This window comes from Alternaria infectoria, assembly GCF_024043175.1.
Source record: "Alternaria infectoria strain BMP 0036 chromosome Unknown scaffold_4, whole genome shotgun sequence".
NCBI classification, from domain to species: domain Eukaryota; kingdom Fungi; phylum Ascomycota; class Dothideomycetes; order Pleosporales; family Pleosporaceae; genus Alternaria; species Alternaria infectoria.
Window position 1 is genome coordinate 313,736 of NW_026250693.1, and position 15,765 is coordinate 329,500.

Genomic DNA, 15,765 nt, shown 5'->3' on the forward strand with positions numbered 1-15,765 from the left:
CTTCATTGCTCCACTACCGAGACCTGCAAAGCCTCTTGAGAAAGACAATGTTGCTGTACAGATTCTTGGAGCAGATGCTAACAATGTATTACGTAAGTCATTCGGTTCCATCTCCACGATATTCAGAGAGAGTTTAGCTAACACATTCAGCTTCGGTTGAGACTAGTTTAGGCTCTAATGCTGCAGAGCCAGTGCGACCGCAAAGCAACTATCAACCTCCCCATGTCAGCGATGACGACGAAATGGGAGATAACGGCTCTCTCTATCAACCACCAAGTATAAGCTCGCCTCTATCGGTTCCAATGGCTCCGCCATCTCCGCCGGCGCCCCCGAGCCCAAAGCCACCACCGATGCGCAGACAGCCAATACGAGTGGATTTGGTGAAGAAGCCCAGGGAAGATTCGTACGGTCAGTATATTCTGTCTCTGAGGTATTCCATGTTGCGAACTGACATTCGCAAGTTCTTGGTACGAGAATTGAGCATAAATCGCTTGATTGGGGCGGAAGCTTTCCTGGAAGTCATGACTTCTACCGGACTCGCGATAAACCAGACCAGGAGATATATATTCTGAAGCCGAAGGTCAACACAATAAGACCGCGTCACAAAAGGATGCAGTCTGGACCTAAAGAGCGCGGTAGTGCGAAGAAATCGAGAACCGGCACTGTGACAGAACGAGCGGCCCCATCTGCATACATCGTCCTTTCGAGCCCAGAGCCAGAAGACGATATCGACACGCCCGCTCCCCGCGAAAGCCTTGCTGTGCGCAGTGGGCCAGCGGATATAACCCCACTACCAGAGAGAGGCATAGTGTATCGGTACTGAGCGGGCGATACGATGGCAGCAGCTGAACATTTAGCAAGACCGCTGCCAAACGACCGTACGAGACCTCTTATTGGGCACTCAATCAGCGGCTCTTGCACTAGATCGGCCAATGTACCGTGTCCACGCGAAGCAGACTGGCGACGCCATCCTGCAGGGCCATTGGGCTCCGCTGTCAACCCTAGTCTACCCGTTCTGCATCGACCTTGCATTCGCGTATGAGCTTAGAGTACTCAAAAGCTCCTATTGGACGTTCTGGTCGATGTATTGGTCGTCTCGAGCCTGGTTGTGGTTGACTTGTTCGCCCATGATGCGCTGGCGCCGCTTGTCACTGGCCAGGATGCCCACAGTTTTCTTCAGCTGTCTTAGCCTTGCATGCATGATACGAATCTCATGTAACATGGATGAATATGTACCTTTCAGGAATTTGAGATGTCGTGTAGTTCGCATGGAAGCGATAGGTTCAATGGTGCCGCTCTACAGTGACGCGTGATGCTAGCACATGACGACCCAAGCGCCTCATATTCATGAAACATGCAAAGCTCTACCTCAAGGAATTTACGAATAGTATGACTATAGTGATGGTGTTCCGAGATAGCACAAGCTCGCGGTGGCTGCCAAGCTTGATACAGCTCCACGTGGCGAGTACACGTACATCCTGAATTGACCAGAACATGGTAAATCAGGTATCTATCATCTTGTTTTTCTTCTAACATTACCAGATTGCAACAGCTCAACGTGGTGTCAGTCTGCACTCCAGATTCACTCATCGCGCCGCATAGCTGAATCGGGTTAGCACTTTACGGCCGCCATCTCGCTTAGATGCGGCGACCTTTCCAACGGCCACGATAATCGGAACCGTCGGTGACGACTGCGCAACGCTTCAGACGTCGATATCAGCAGATAGGCAGATGATTAATCACGAGCCATATCCAATTGGAGCCATGGCAGCCGGCGTAGAGGGCATCGGGAAAAGCGACGGAGCTTGCCCGTCGCAAAATCTTGCTCGATGAGGAAACAACCTCCACGAATGCCCCGCGCCTAGTCTACAGCGACCACAACGACATGGCCGCTTTCGGCCCACTTTACTCACTAGCCGCTTGCGATGCGAGTGATAGTAGTAGTGCGTGATGATATAAATACGCAATGCGATGGTCTTGGATGGTCATCGCTGCATCAAACCTCTCTCACTTCTATGCTCTGCGACGATAAGCCCTGGTTACTGAACAACATGTCGTCGAGCAAGCCCTCATACCTCGTCGTTGGCGCCGGCGTCTTCGGCATTTCGACTGCTTACCACCTTATCAAAAAGTACCCAGACCGACAAGTTACCGTTGTCGACCAGGATGCTTGGGACGCCGATAACCGCGTAGCGGCTTCATGGGACTGGAACAAGGTCGTACGCGCCGACTACGACGATGTCATCTACTGCAGACTTGCTCTCGAGGCGCAAGATGTTTTCAAGGAGGACCCATTATGGCAGCCGTACTTCCACGAGACTGGTATCTTCTGGGTTTGCCGTTCAGACTACGCACAAGAAGTCATCGACAACTACAAGAAGCTTGGACGCGAAGCAGACCTGCAATCAGTCACCATTGAGGAGGCGAAGAAGTTATTCGGCGGACTTTTCGAGGATGCAAACTACGACGGCGCAAAGAGTGTACTCGTCAACAAGACGAGTGGCTGGGCACAGGCTGGTGACGCGCTAAGAGCAGTTACCAAGTGGTCGATCGCAAAGGGTGTCAAGTACATCACCGAGAAGGTCAAGGACCTAGACATCGACAGCACCGGTCGATGCACAGGCGTCAACACCGAGCAAGGCAGCACCATCAAAGCCACGCACACCATCCTCTCAACCGGCGCCTACACAGCCAAGCTCCTCGAGCAAGCCGCCCAGAAAAGCGGCAACCCCAACCTGCGTTCTGGCTCAAGAATTGTCGCTGGTGGTATCACAACCGGCATGACGACTCTAGACGAGAAGTCGTACGAGAAGTTCAAGGACATGCCCGTTGGTGTCCAGGGCTACACCGCCGCATACGGACCCTTCATCGGCAGCTTACCGCCAACCAAGGACCGCGAGCTCAAGTGGTGGGGTGAGAAGATCTTCAAGCATACACATGAAGTACTACCCGGTCGCTTCGTTTCTGCGCCGCCGTCTGGAAAGGATTATAACCAGTGGGATGTGCCTGGTCCGTTGAAGCTGGATATCGATCACGCGAATGATGTGTTTTACGGGAAGAAGGGCGCGAATTGGAAGATGGAGAAGCATCGCATTTGCTGGTAAGTTCTACACTCACATATCTCTTGCTCGAACACTACTAACATCTTTCAGGGACGCATTCACAACATCATCCGACTTCATCATCTCGCCGCACGCCGGCGCCAAGGGCCTCTACGTCGCCACATGCGGCTCCTTCCACGGCTACAAGTTCTTCCCTGTTCTCGGCAAATACGTCGTGCAGATGCTGGAAGACGAGCTGGAACCAGCGCTCAAAGAGAAGTGGGCATGGGATCGCGAGAGGCCGGCGCCTAGCCTCAACCCCGACTGGCCTAGGTTCGAGATGACGGATTTGATGGACCAGTGGCCAAAGGCCAAGTTGTAAGATGTATCAAGAGGATTTTGATGAAGTTAATGAGTGGATGTTGCATCTTTGCATGGCGCCTGGGCTGGCGTTTACATTTCTTTTTACATAGTGGATGTTGTGAATAACAATCCTACTTTTCCACCTTGCAATCCCATCGCCGTATTCCAGCCTTCTCCTCAAGTTCCACCTCGATCTCATCGACCCATTCATTCATTTCTTCCAGATACGCCGTGATCTTGCTCATACAGCGTTTGAAGTGTCGCTTTTGCTCCTCGTCGAGCGTTCTGAACTTGTCTTTACCCCACGTACCCAGGTAAACATACTTCATATCTTTTAGCGGGCTCATCACGTTTCCGGTAAGACAGTCCATTCTTTCGGCTTCGGTGGTGAGGGAAAAGAACGGATCGAGGAAGCAGCCGTGAAAGTAGAGCTTTTCCAGAGGACCGGGGCTGCTCATCTTGGGTGTTTAGAGGAGATTACGGTGAGGAAATGATGGCTGAGCTGGGGAAGACAAAAGGGCACGAATTGATTTTAACTTGAACAAACACTCGTGCAGCGACTAGATGGCGCTTTCTCACATTGTTAGAGCGCAAACATTCAGTCATGAGACAGTACATACGCTTGCGCACTAGAAGATGCGAGCAAGCACACGCCGTATAAATTGCTAGCGAACGTACCAGATCTGCCCACCACCCCCTACTCCACGATGTCCTCCCGCATAGTTGGAAATGACCCTAAAACTTTCACAGATAACTTCGCAATCGAGGAGCTCTACAAAGCAGTCCTCAGGTTCCAGCGCGTATGCCTCGGTAGAGACATTAATGGCAGCATGATCGAGACATCCGACCAAGCGAAACATCCTACTCTAAGCGCGGGTAACAAGAGCCTTTTCAAGATAACTGCGGCGCATATGCAGAATGTTCTGAATTGGAGTAGAGAGATCGGTTTGGACATGACGGTTGAAGAGGCTGGTGATATTGGGAAACAAAGACTACCTGATCTGCCCGGTTGGGTGTTGGGAGAAGCAATTAAGAAGAGCAAGCATGGTGACGATTGGTTGCAGTGGAGTAAGTAATCCATCATGATGAGTCAATCAAATGCTCAATTAATCCATTTGGACATTATCGTAAAGCTCATCTTCGAGCAAAGTAACAGGGATCGTGAGAAGAGAAAACCCCAGCAGCACGCTTAGTTACCGACCTGAATAGCGTAGCCACCGTCAACGGTAACAGTTTGACAGTTAAGATATTGGCAACCAACAGCAAACAAGATAGCCGCAGCCATATCCTGATCCTTTCCAGGCCTCTGAGCCGGCAGACCCTCCTTGTGCTCCTTAGGCATCTCGCTCTTCTGGTTGTCGTCTCTGCTCTCTTGGGTCGTCATCTCTGAAGGGAAGACTCCCGGCGCAATCGAGTTGACCCTGACCTTGATCCCGTTCTTCGCAATCTCGCTCGCAAGCAACTTGTTGAGGTGTATCGCAGCGCCTTTGCTGGAGTTGTACGCGAAGTGACCTTGCGAGATCTTGATGTGACCGGAGATGGAGGAGATGTTAATGATGGTGCCAGAGTAGCCGGGGTGTGTCTCGGTGGACTTTTGGAGGAGAGGGAGGAAGGCGGTGGACATGAGGAAGGGGCCGACGACGTTGGTCTGGTAGACGTCGAGCCATTCTTGCTCGGTTGTGCCGTCGAAGAGCTTGGAGACGAGGTCTTCGGCGCTGCCTTTTACTTCGGTCTTGCCTGGGGCGATACCAGCGTTGTTGACTGGGAGTGTTAGTTGGCGTTGTACGAGATAGTAATGGGTGTTGGATAGCTTACCAAGGACGCATAGGCACTTCTCCTTTGATTCGATCTCCTTCTTAATCTTGCTGTGAGGTAGTTAGACGCCGTTCTCGATCGAATGACACGGGTGACTTACGATACGCCGTCCTTGGTGCTGCAGTCTCCGACGATGGGAATGATCTAGTGACTGTTAGTCTATATTCATGATTTTGATCGTGTCGAACACTTACCTGTCCTGCAATGTTCTGACCATGCACCTCAACAACCTTCTCGAGCTTCTCCTCCGTCCGTCCAACAATGTAAACCTTGGCACCGTTGACAGCAAGAGTTTGTGTGATCATGAGACCGATTCCAGAGCCACCACCGGTGACTAGAACGACCTTGTCCTTGACATCGAAGACCTGGCCCATCTGGAGTTCGGCATTGTTGGTGGGAGCCATGTTTGCGTAGTTGCGCTGTTGATTCTGTGGTTGGAATTGATTCGTGATTTGTTTCGTGCGTTCAATTGATTGCATACGATTTGAGAGTGCAGAGATTGAAGAGGGGAGAGGTCGTGCTGCGGAAGTTGTGATATAGCGGGTAAACGGTCTGACGTCACGGTATGAGCACCGCGTTGCAAAGCGCGTCAAAGTGACGTGTGGGATTTTGAGCGACATGGCGAAAACGAAATCTCAGAATTGAAAGACCAGAAATTAAGTGGAACAAGTAAAAGGAAAATCAGAAGTCGACTGAGGGGTATGCACGCAGAATCGCGATTCAAACGCGTCGAAGAGGGTTGAGAATGATGCAGGTCATGATTGCATCACTGATATAATAGATCCACCCGCACGCGTTGTCACGTTTTGATCGCCGGCTCGATTTGGTGGGGTCTTTACTAGTTCATCACATTTACGAGGCGTCAACTCATGGGTTATATACATCAAGATGTGCCCGGGAGTCTTCGCCCGATCCTGACTCAACTCCATCTAGCAGTCCTTCTGTAGATACAAGTTGTGACCAACGCAAGACCCAATGTAAAGACTGTGAGAGGATGCGTAGAAGGTTGTCGCAGGGTAAATTATTCATAGGTTTTACCCGGCTGCTGAGGTATCGATCGATCGTTCTTTGGTGATCGCGATAATCGTATCGCGCGAGCCTACGGATTGGTTCGTCTCATAGATGCCCACTCCTTGAGCTAGTTGCGCTCTTGGGTCTCTCTGCTGTCTTCTTCGTATAGTCATTCCGAATTAGTTTGCCATTTCGAGGTCCATGTCCACAAGCCAAGGCGCGTTCCACGGCTTATACGTTACGCTCATGATACTCGCGTTGACCATCAGAGTCTCTCGCCCAAACTCAACCGCAGTATCGCTGCCCTCGCCGATATCAACAGCTGCCGACCTCCTCTCTCTGTTCGCATCGTGATCGACTGGCACGCTTTCGACATCTTCGACGTGCTCTTCAATCCTAACATCCAGCTGACCGTTGTTGTTCCACCGCACTTTCTGCGCGCCCCATCCCTCATGTATATGCCCAAAGCAATGAAGCCTAGGTTTGCAGCGTCGAGCAGCGCGAAGTAGGTGGTCGCAACCGACGTGCTGTCCTGACGTTGTCGCGTCCATGACACCCATAGGCGGTCCGTGGGTCATCATGACATCGACGTTTGGGAAGTCTGGGACGGGGTTCTCGGCGATAGGTTTAACGTTCGGTGTGCATTGGTGGGGAGGGTTGTAGCGGTCTTCGTTGCGGAAATAGGGGAAGGCATAGTCGCAGAATTCCGGTTGGTACGGAGACGCGTAGACCTGGACGCTGTTAGCTTCGAATGGAGTTGCCGACTGTCTAGCAATGCGCGTACCCTTAGGTTGGCCCCGTTTTGGAGCTGGAATGTATGCGTTCCTTCTTCCAGGTACGTCACACCAGCTCTTCTAGCCCGCTCACCCTTCCACATCTCTCTTGCTTTGGCAGGTAGATCTTTATCGTATCTGTCTCCTCTGTGCATGTATTCGCCTTTTCGGGCATAATACTCTTCATCCAGAGTGATGTCGTGATTTCCAGCTATGACGAGCTTCAACCCCGCATCGATGCTTTCCAGCATGTCCAAAGTCTTTTCATATTCTTCCAGATGACCGATCATGGTCAGGTCGCCGCAGTGAAGAAGCACATCTGCCTTGGGCAGTGGCGGGCGGAAGGCAGCCTCGTCATCTGCAATATTGTCGGAAGGAGATTTGGAATGTGTATCTGAGATGATGAGGAAGCGTGTCTTGACGCGATCAGGCGTTGTTGATGTTATTAGTGTTGTCATGGCGGAGGCAGGGAGCTTAAAGCTTCAGTTCGCGCGTTGAGGGGTAGCGGGGTTGAGGAACGCTGACCTCAATAAATCGCGATTCTCTACAACCAACAAACATACCATGTTTGTAGGCAGCAACATTACCTTTATGACTGGAAGAAACATACACTATCTTCCATGTCTATTATTGGACGTGATATCCAAAGCACTGCTGCCATACTCTTCCTTTGCCATGGTAGCTACAACTTCGGCTGCGAGATAATGTTGCTGCTCGTCAGTCTGTACATGTCTTTGGCTTCTATGGAGGACCCAGGAGGAGCCTCGTGCAGGATTACTATTCTTCACGCTGCACTCGCCAAGGTCACAGAAAAACGCGATGGCCACGAGTTGTGGATATCCTTGCCGGCTAGACTTACTACTTCGGGCCTTGCCGACAAGTATCACGCCACTCTCACGAGCTGCCTTGCACCAACCTCAACATAGCCACATGCGCCGCAAAGACTTCTCGACTTTTTCAGCCTCTCTCGTTAAGCCCGGGCTATTTCCCTCGATTACTACAACAACGGACATGCCTGTTGGCGCACGCCGATACCTAGATGTGGTACCATGACAGGTGCTCGGAGAAAACCTCTACCATCATCAGGCAGCACAACCTTGGAAGGATGCGATACCAAGGGGTAAGCGAACTCACTTGTTGTATCTAGATGCAACGCGTTCCATCCGCATGCATCCGGGAATCTACCGTCGGCAAGAATGAGGCTTTAGGGATCTTTTACTGTCATTTACGTTGCGATCGGGGTACCGCAAAACATCTACTAATAAAGCAAGCCAGTAATCATACCGTGAGGAAGCCATCCGGCATCGCAGATAGTTTATACGATCCGTCCCGAGTTAGCCGCGTACAAGCGAAAGCAAATCAGATCCTGCATCATGGCTTTGTTGAGTACATTCTGAGACCGCAATTCGCGGCCTTACCAGGATCAACAGGGTAAATTAGGTTATACGCACGTAAACGAAAATCGCAGTCTGCAATGCGGCTTCAGAGTCATATCGGAAACTCGGGATCGGAGCATGTGCGGAAACCGACTTTCGGCGTAGTGGAGCTCGTCCCGGGACTACACGAGATGCTGCTCCTACCGGACAGTGCCGATGAGGTGCTTATCGTTCGACGTTTACAGTCATTGTAAAAACTCGACCCTTTGAATGAGTAGCAGACGTTTCAGTGAAACTCGCGGAAGCGGAAGGCTTACTTAGCCGTGCCAATAATGGTTGAGGGTAGGACGGATCCACAACTAACTTGCGATTTTGGGTTTACCGTACAGCTACTGGAAGCATCTTGACTGTACTGAGCCACTACACCGGAACCTGATCAACCTTAGTGGTGGATTCCCAGCAGGTCACGAGGACCTATTACCTACTCTGTTGGGTGTGCAGTTCTCGAATCGTCGATACAATTACGTCCTCGTATTCTTATAATACCAGGCCTTTCGTCATCCCCAGCGACACCGATACATCAACCGCCAAACAGCAACGAACACGTCCACCGATACACGAGTCGACACAGTCTGAATGAACTTCCCGAGTGATGCGCAGGGAACCAAGACCGAACATACCGAACATTCTCCACCACAAAACACCATGCCATACACCAACTACTTCGACAATCCTTATCTTGGCGGGCCAGGCCCAGACGACTCGCTGAACACCTTCTTTGACTCCGATACATTCTTCAATCAAAACCTGACATCCGTTCAGAGTGTATCCGGTACGACATCGAAGACAGAAGAAGATTGCAATGCGACGTTTTTCAGGGCCAGCATATCGACCAGGGACAATAACCAGACTATGACGCAAACATTCAACACCATACACCCCAGTCCATTCGAGCCATACCCTTTCGACTTCACCACAAACACAAGGCCACCACAACCGAACGAACCAGACTGCATCTCCCCCATAAGCACAACGTCGCAACCCTCGTCGCAAGGTGGAGACGCGCCGCAACCGCTCATATCGCCATCTCTCTCCCCACACATGCTAAAGCACGAATCCCCATCCTCACCAACCTCTGCCTCCGAATCATCCACCCCCAAACGCCCCACGAGGAAGCGGGGTCGCCCGAAGATGGACCGCAATGCCACCGACAGCCAAGACCTGCCTTCTCCAACTCTAAAGTATCAGCGCTCGAAACGGTTACCGCATAATCAGGTTGAGCGCAAGTATCGAGAGGGGCTCAATTCTGAACTGGAGAGGCTGAGACAGTCGGTGCCGATATTGAGGCAGAGCGAGGAGGCAGGAGTGGTTGGGCAGCCAAAGCCGAGTAAAGCGATGATCTTGGCGAGCGCGATTGAGTATATTCAGAGTATTGAGAAGGAGAGGGATGCGTTGATTGAGGAGAATGATAGGCTACGGCGGGAGCGGTTCGGGGGGCCGACGCAGGGGGATTGGGATGGAATGAACTTGTGAACTTTCTTCACAGGTATTTGCTGGTGGATTCAGGCCTTTCGAAAAGGTCGCGTAATGCGTCGGCGCAAGAGAAGAGTCTTAGAGAGGGCGTTTGGATCTATCACATGACCGCAAGGACTGGACTCTCGCAAGTATGCCCTTCGATGTTAATCGTTCGCATAGATTGTACATTACGATGGGATTCAGCCACTCTGGGTATGACGGCGTTGTGTTAGCGAAAGATAGCCTGATGAACGTTTAGCTCTCGATTAATAATGTAATAATGAATAGCCTAGCAACGATACATACACTAAGCATGTGTCACGAGCGTGCAATCGACACAGTAGTAAATGTTAGAGCTTCATGTCTTCCATGTCGCGTTGAAGACAGTTGTCCTTTCGAGTTGCCCGATTTCATCCTCATCCTCTCAGTTTTGCGGGATGCAAGAACCAAATGATATATAGCTGCCATAATAATGGTCCTTTGTGTCGTTCACTGCATGAGAACAAAACTTGTAGCGCACATCACCAACGTTCTGACCGACACAATGTGGATAGAGGTATACATAACCTTAGCCACTATAGTTGACTTGCTCAGTCTGGATACGTAGGCATCATGCAGCGTAGATAGCATCCTCTCATATTGGCACAAAGAACTTAACAGATAGTCGTCGCAAGGCGAAAACCTAACAGCATGCATACGCGCCAAAGCGAGTATAGATCAAATTCTCCTTTCTTGGACTTGAAACATCAAAAATGTATGTCATCTTCAAAGAAAGTTTCCTGGTAGCATCGTTGGTGCCGGTCCAGTGTTGTAATGCATTCCCTTGCTTCCATGCGGCGTGGTTCGGCCCACTGCAGTTTTTTTCTCTTACCCCACTTCGCAGCCCAAGATGTACCACCGAAGCATCAAAACCAAGATGGACCTTTCTAGCCCCTTCATCTTGCTTTTCGAACGTTACAATAACGTTATATGCGTCATAATTTTCCAACTCTCCATCAAATCATCAGATTTCATCAAATCGCCCGGCTAGCTCAATCGGTAGAGCGTGAGACTCTTAGCTTTCACGTCCTAAAGACTCGATTGGTTATCTCAAGGTTGTGGGTTCGACCCCCACGTCGGGCTTTCCTTTTTGCTGGCGTGTAGTACATGTCTTGGTGGGAAGGGGATGATGTGGTGGTGGTGAAGGATAGTTTTTTACTTTTTGGAAAATCGGCGACAACAGCAATCACGACAATGGCACAGCGACAGTGGTAGTGACACGTCGAATATATGCAGCGCTATGCTCGCTATATGTAGTCTTCGTGTTGACTTGCTTTGGTACGGGGATTTGTTTATTTCATCTTGTACTAATTTGGTAAGAGCTTATCTTCACTTCAACGGACGCACCCCTTTCTCGGTATGCTCGTAGCGTCTACGACATAAAAGAAACACTCTCCGAAGAGTGCAACAATTTTCCATCGCTGATACTTCATTTTCGCGCGCTGTAACTTGTGATGGGATGGTGTCGGAGCAGGATTCTCACGCCAACAAGATGGAAAGCTGCTGGAATCAGTAGCCATGGGAGAAGACACGAGGAACACAGCTTTTCGGCTTGTTGCGAGAGAAGATAGATGCCGCAAAGGCAGTAACGTGCATTGATAGTCGAGATAGCCGCGGGTGAGCATAGGCATAACCTATATCTCAGTCTCTAGATGGACACAACATGGCTTCCGTGTATCTCTTTTACACATCATTCTTGTCGTTTCACACATCAAGACAAAATAACTCGCGGGTCTTGTACGAACAATGTGCTGCAATGAATACGGAGTTGCAACTACCTTTGAGCCATGAGATATGACTGAGGTATACACTCCGCAATGTACGCTTCTCGTCAAGCCCTTTACGCCAATATAAGTCTCCGTCTCACAATGTCTTCTTGCGCACTATCGACTTTCGAATACACTAGCCATGCGTGTGCACCAAGGTCTAATCACCTCAAAGTCTCACTTCAGCATAGTACCTACGTATCTTTACTTCAAGCCTCTCCAAATCTGTACGAGACACTGCGCCTATAATCCCTAACACCATCCTCAGTGACCATCTCCATCGTCTTGATAGGGCACATCTCCCCATGCGCATGAATACCCTCAATAACACCAAGACACCTTAGCGAATACGCATGTAAGCTACCGGCATTCTCCTAGCTCCAGACTCTGTTTCAACATCCAAACAAGCCTTCTACGCATCTGTAGTGATCAGCAGGCGTACAGTAGGCAGCCAGCAGCTAGCTCAAACCTAGGGCACGCCGCACCGGTTACTGTAGCAAAGCAGCCGGTGGAAGAGCATCTAGTCTGCAACCCACATCAAGCACTATTTGACGTGTGCTAGTTCCGCTTGCTATTCGGACCGTCTTTTGCTGGAGTCATTTTGGAATTGTAGGCGTAAGGGAAGGTCTTTATCGGGGTTGGTTACTCCGTAGTAGAGAGACACGTAGGTGGTTAGGGGGCTACGGGGCAGTTGCGCGGATATCCGTCTTGAGGGATAAGCTAGAGGAAGGGCATCGTGGTCTTCCTATCTCGTAGTAGTCTTGCATGATGCGATGCGATGCAAGACACAGCTTCACTCTTCACGAGTACATATCTTGACCGACCCACAGCATCCACTGACACCGGGAAGGCTTCCATCCGCCGAAATGACTCGCATACTGTCCATCTTACCTACCCTATGGTTCAGCCATGTTATAATGGGAAGGCGCATGCACAACATAGCCCTGCCCGCCTATAGCTATGTGAACAGGCATGCAGGTACTCCACAAACCGCCAGTCCGGAGATGCAACCAAAGCGTAGATGCCATAGCGCGCGGATGTAAGTTTGCGCAATCGCGCCATGCGTGAAGCCAAGAGTCTGGAGTGCAGCACGCGCTGCCTATATGTGATGACACACGAGCAGCAAAAACGCGAGAGAGGTCCGACCGCGCATGATGCGTTTGCAGCGGACCCAGCGAACAGAGTCTTTGAGTTGCTTGCCTAATGCCGGTCGTGTGTGCTGTTCATCTATACGTTCGATTGGGGCGTAGCTCGGAAATCCTGCCCGGATCGGATGGAAGGATGTTAAAGTGGACTTTAAAAGATGGACGGCTAATGCTGCAGCTGTGGCCTCGCGGCGCGGTGCAGCATGAGCGCATTGCGTGCAAGTCACGCTGCTTTGTTGGTATGCAGTTTAGATTGTTTGACAGTCGTGGTGGTTGGGTCAGAGACGCGAGGGAAAGGCTATTGGGTGGTGTCGGAAAATGTAGTGGCTGCATGCTTTCCGACTCGTTGTATGTCTCGAAAATCCGTTAGGCCTACATGGCCGCCAGGGTGGTTGCAGGCGTTTATGCTTGATGTTCGCAAAGGAGGCCTGGATCGTCGAAACCGCGTCAAAACCCAGCGGAACGGGAGGTACGGTGCGCGCTCAATGACTGACAGGAAGCACGGATAGGCGGATCTGACAGGGTTCAGTTCCGCGGCTTTACACGCGTGAATTTTCCATGAGTAACAGGCCAGTGACTCTTGCGGTTGGGTATGCGTCAGTCGAGCGATGGGGAAGGTAGCGTTCCCAACCTTGCGTGCATGTTCCTTCAGCTTTGCCCTGCAGACGCGCACGAACGCGATTGCGACACTCGTTGCAACCTTCCGTTGCAGGGGTTAGATGCCGATAACTGTCATACGGCAACGGCCGGCTTTTGCGACGCTAAGAAGCTGGCAATCGTGGTGGACTGTGATGAAAACAAGCTGGTGTGCAGACCGATGATGATGATGCTGAGGATCTGTGTGGATACAGTACTACTGCCGGAAGACATCCCGCCAGCACGCCTAACTGTGACAGGACAAACCTCTTGTGCCCCAGTATCCTGCATGGGAGAAATGCGCGATTGGATGCCTAGACACGCCTCTGAATCCTTCAAGAAACCCTGAACTTGTGTCACCAAATGATGTAACATCGTGCTGCCAGTATGTCGTTCGCGCATAGGGCTGCAGTGGCTTGCGCGTACATGTGTGTAACTTTGAATGTCTGCGCGCATGAAGTTTGCGGCTGCCGAGTGGTTCGAGAATGTCGCTGAAACTTGTAAACGTGCCCAGGTGGTGACCACCAGCTCGTGTACGTAACTACGCTGAATTCGACTAACGTGGTCGTTGCGAACTAGCGATTTTTACGCACGCCTCTCCACAGAGACCCTTGAGCCCATGCAGTAGCCGCTGCTGGGAATAAGCAGAAAATCGCACCTCTTCACATCGTGTCCACGCGCTGAGCCCACATTCTCTTTGTTCGATTTAGTCCGTACAGGCACACCTCCACATTTGTGGTAAGAGCGCCGAGAGGATTAACAACCGAGGCTTTGGCCCATGATTCAGCCAAGTGCGATCAGCAAGAACATGGCCGGAAAAGATCAAGGGTCATTCCGGAGCAAACGTCGACGGGCCTCCTACCCGGCTGTGTGGTAGCGGGGAAAAAGTCGAGTCCTGGTCCAGCAAAACTGGGAGCCAAAGGCAAAAGCAATTTCCGTTCCCTCCGCAGCCATTGTCTCATGGTCCGGAATTGAAGGAGGATTAATCACGGTCCGAGCTTTTCCCAGTATCGTAGAGAAGCGACGAGAAAAAGTGGATCAACTGCCACCTTGAATGACCGAGGTTCGGGTACGTATTCCAAGTTGCATACGACAGTCTCAAGAAGTCTGGACAGGAGGCCTGGGCGTCTGCGCAATGTCCGCAGGTTTGGGCTGGGAAGCGAATTTATTCCGGGTCCTGGGATACATGCTTCGCTTGCACAAAGGTCAAACGTCATTAGGGTTTGCTGACGACGGTGGACTTTTGACTTTATCCAAGGCTCTTTTCAAGGCTGAACGACCGAAGTCATAGAACCGGTTTTATAGATCGTACCTCGTAGACGCAGGTACGAAGATGCTATGGTACGGCTAGTTGCGTGGCTTCATCTTCGCGCGTGTAATGAGGCTTCAGTGCGATGCCATTTGCTAACAGCCGGTCCGTGACCTTCATGCATTATCTGATTGACACACAGATAGTTGTACCCATTGCATTGCTGGTATTGGCGTGGAGAAGGTATATAAAATGGGGTTGTCTAAAGATTACTGATCATGGGAGTTTCGTAAGCATGATGTAAGTGTAGGTGTTTGGGAATATTCCGTTCAACCGTAGTTTTACTTCGGAGCGCCTTGCCTTCGCGGCTTCGCCGAGCATTGCGTGTGTGCCTCAGGCCAAAGCCAAGACAGCCATGCCACCTTCCAGAACAATACTTTCATTGGTACCAGGAAGTACCATGTTCTGAACATAATTATGACTTGCAAAGTACCCGGTGGTATTTGACAAGTCGGTTTCGCATTGGTGACCCCACGGTCCCCGTGAAACCATGTGGGTAACGTATGCTTGCTGTAGTTGCGGGGACGCCATACCGTGAACGACAGAAAACAGGTGTCACAAACGTGCCGAGGTGCTCAGGTAGTGAAGTAGCGATATGTTACTATCTGGGTATCGAATTCGGCGCATATGCTTTCGAAGTATGCGGAAAGCTACATGTAGCATCTCTCTAAATGATCCTCCAATCGGCGTTGTTTGTACATGTGATAGTGGCTGTGAGATGCTGATTGGAAGTGTGAAACGAAACCGCCGAAATTGGGACATGAAGGCTGCCCAAGCAAAACCTGAATGAACCTGGAAGAATGACGCCCCGTTATGGAGTCCTTGTGAAGCTGAAAATCAAAAACTTGCAATGCTAGTAACGCCCAAGATCACTTATTGGTCCATTGGAAAAGCATGATCTCCAAACCATGTATCGTAATTCCAGTCGTGTCGCGCCTCTAACTCCGGAAATGATGATTTTGATAAGACCGCTCAC

The 15,765-nt window shown here is 50.7% G+C and overlaps 5 protein-coding genes and 1 non-coding gene across 6 annotated transcripts; 3 read left to right on the plus strand and 3 right to left on the minus strand.

Moving 5' to 3' along the window:
• Positions 1-2,015: 2,015 nt before the first annotated feature.
• Positions 2,016-3,423, plus strand: J4E92_003094 (uncharacterized protein; the record flags this gene model as incomplete). Its single annotated transcript, XM_051494494.1, has 2 exons — positions 2,016-3,100; positions 3,153-3,423. 2 exons carry the CDS (start codon positions 2,016-2,018, stop codon positions 3,421-3,423), a joined length of 1,356 nt encoding a protein of 451 aa, XP_051354787.1.
• A 112-nt stretch (positions 3,424-3,535) lies between these two features.
• On the minus strand, positions 3,536-4,264 carry J4E92_003095 (uncharacterized protein; the record flags this gene model as incomplete). The annotated part of the gene is made up of 2 exons (XM_051494495.1): positions 3,536-3,857; positions 4,083-4,264. 2 exons carry the CDS (start codon positions 4,262-4,264, stop codon positions 3,536-3,538), a joined length of 504 nt encoding a protein of 167 aa, XP_051354788.1.
• A 329-nt stretch (positions 4,265-4,593) lies between these two features.
• On the minus strand, positions 4,594-5,623 carry J4E92_003096 (uncharacterized protein; the record flags this gene model as incomplete). Its single annotated transcript, XM_051494496.1, has 4 exons — positions 4,594-5,165; positions 5,220-5,269; positions 5,320-5,363; positions 5,414-5,623. The coding sequence occupies 4 exons, from the start codon at positions 5,621-5,623 to the stop codon at positions 4,594-4,596; spliced, it is 876 nt and encodes a 291-aa protein (XP_051354789.1).
• Positions 5,624-6,409: 786 nt separating this feature from the next.
• J4E92_003097 (uncharacterized protein) lies at positions 6,410-7,461 on the minus strand (the record flags this gene model as incomplete). Its single annotated transcript, XM_051494497.1, has 2 exons — positions 6,410-6,961; positions 7,015-7,461. The coding sequence occupies 2 exons, from the start codon at positions 7,459-7,461 to the stop codon at positions 6,410-6,412; spliced, it is 999 nt and encodes a 332-aa protein (XP_051354790.1).
• Positions 7,462-9,084: 1,623 nt separating this feature from the next.
• J4E92_003098 (uncharacterized protein) lies at positions 9,085-9,912 on the plus strand (the record flags this gene model as incomplete). Its single annotated transcript, XM_051494498.1, has 1 exon — positions 9,085-9,912. The coding sequence occupies one exon, from the start codon at positions 9,085-9,087 to the stop codon at positions 9,910-9,912; it is 828 nt and encodes a 275-aa protein (XP_051354791.1).
• Positions 9,913-10,914: 1,002 nt separating this feature from the next.
• On the plus strand, positions 10,915-11,016 carry J4E92_003099. The gene has a single exon. It is a non-coding gene; the product is annotated as a tRNA-Lys (tRNA).
• The last annotated feature ends 4,749 nt before the right edge of the window (positions 11,017-15,765 follow it).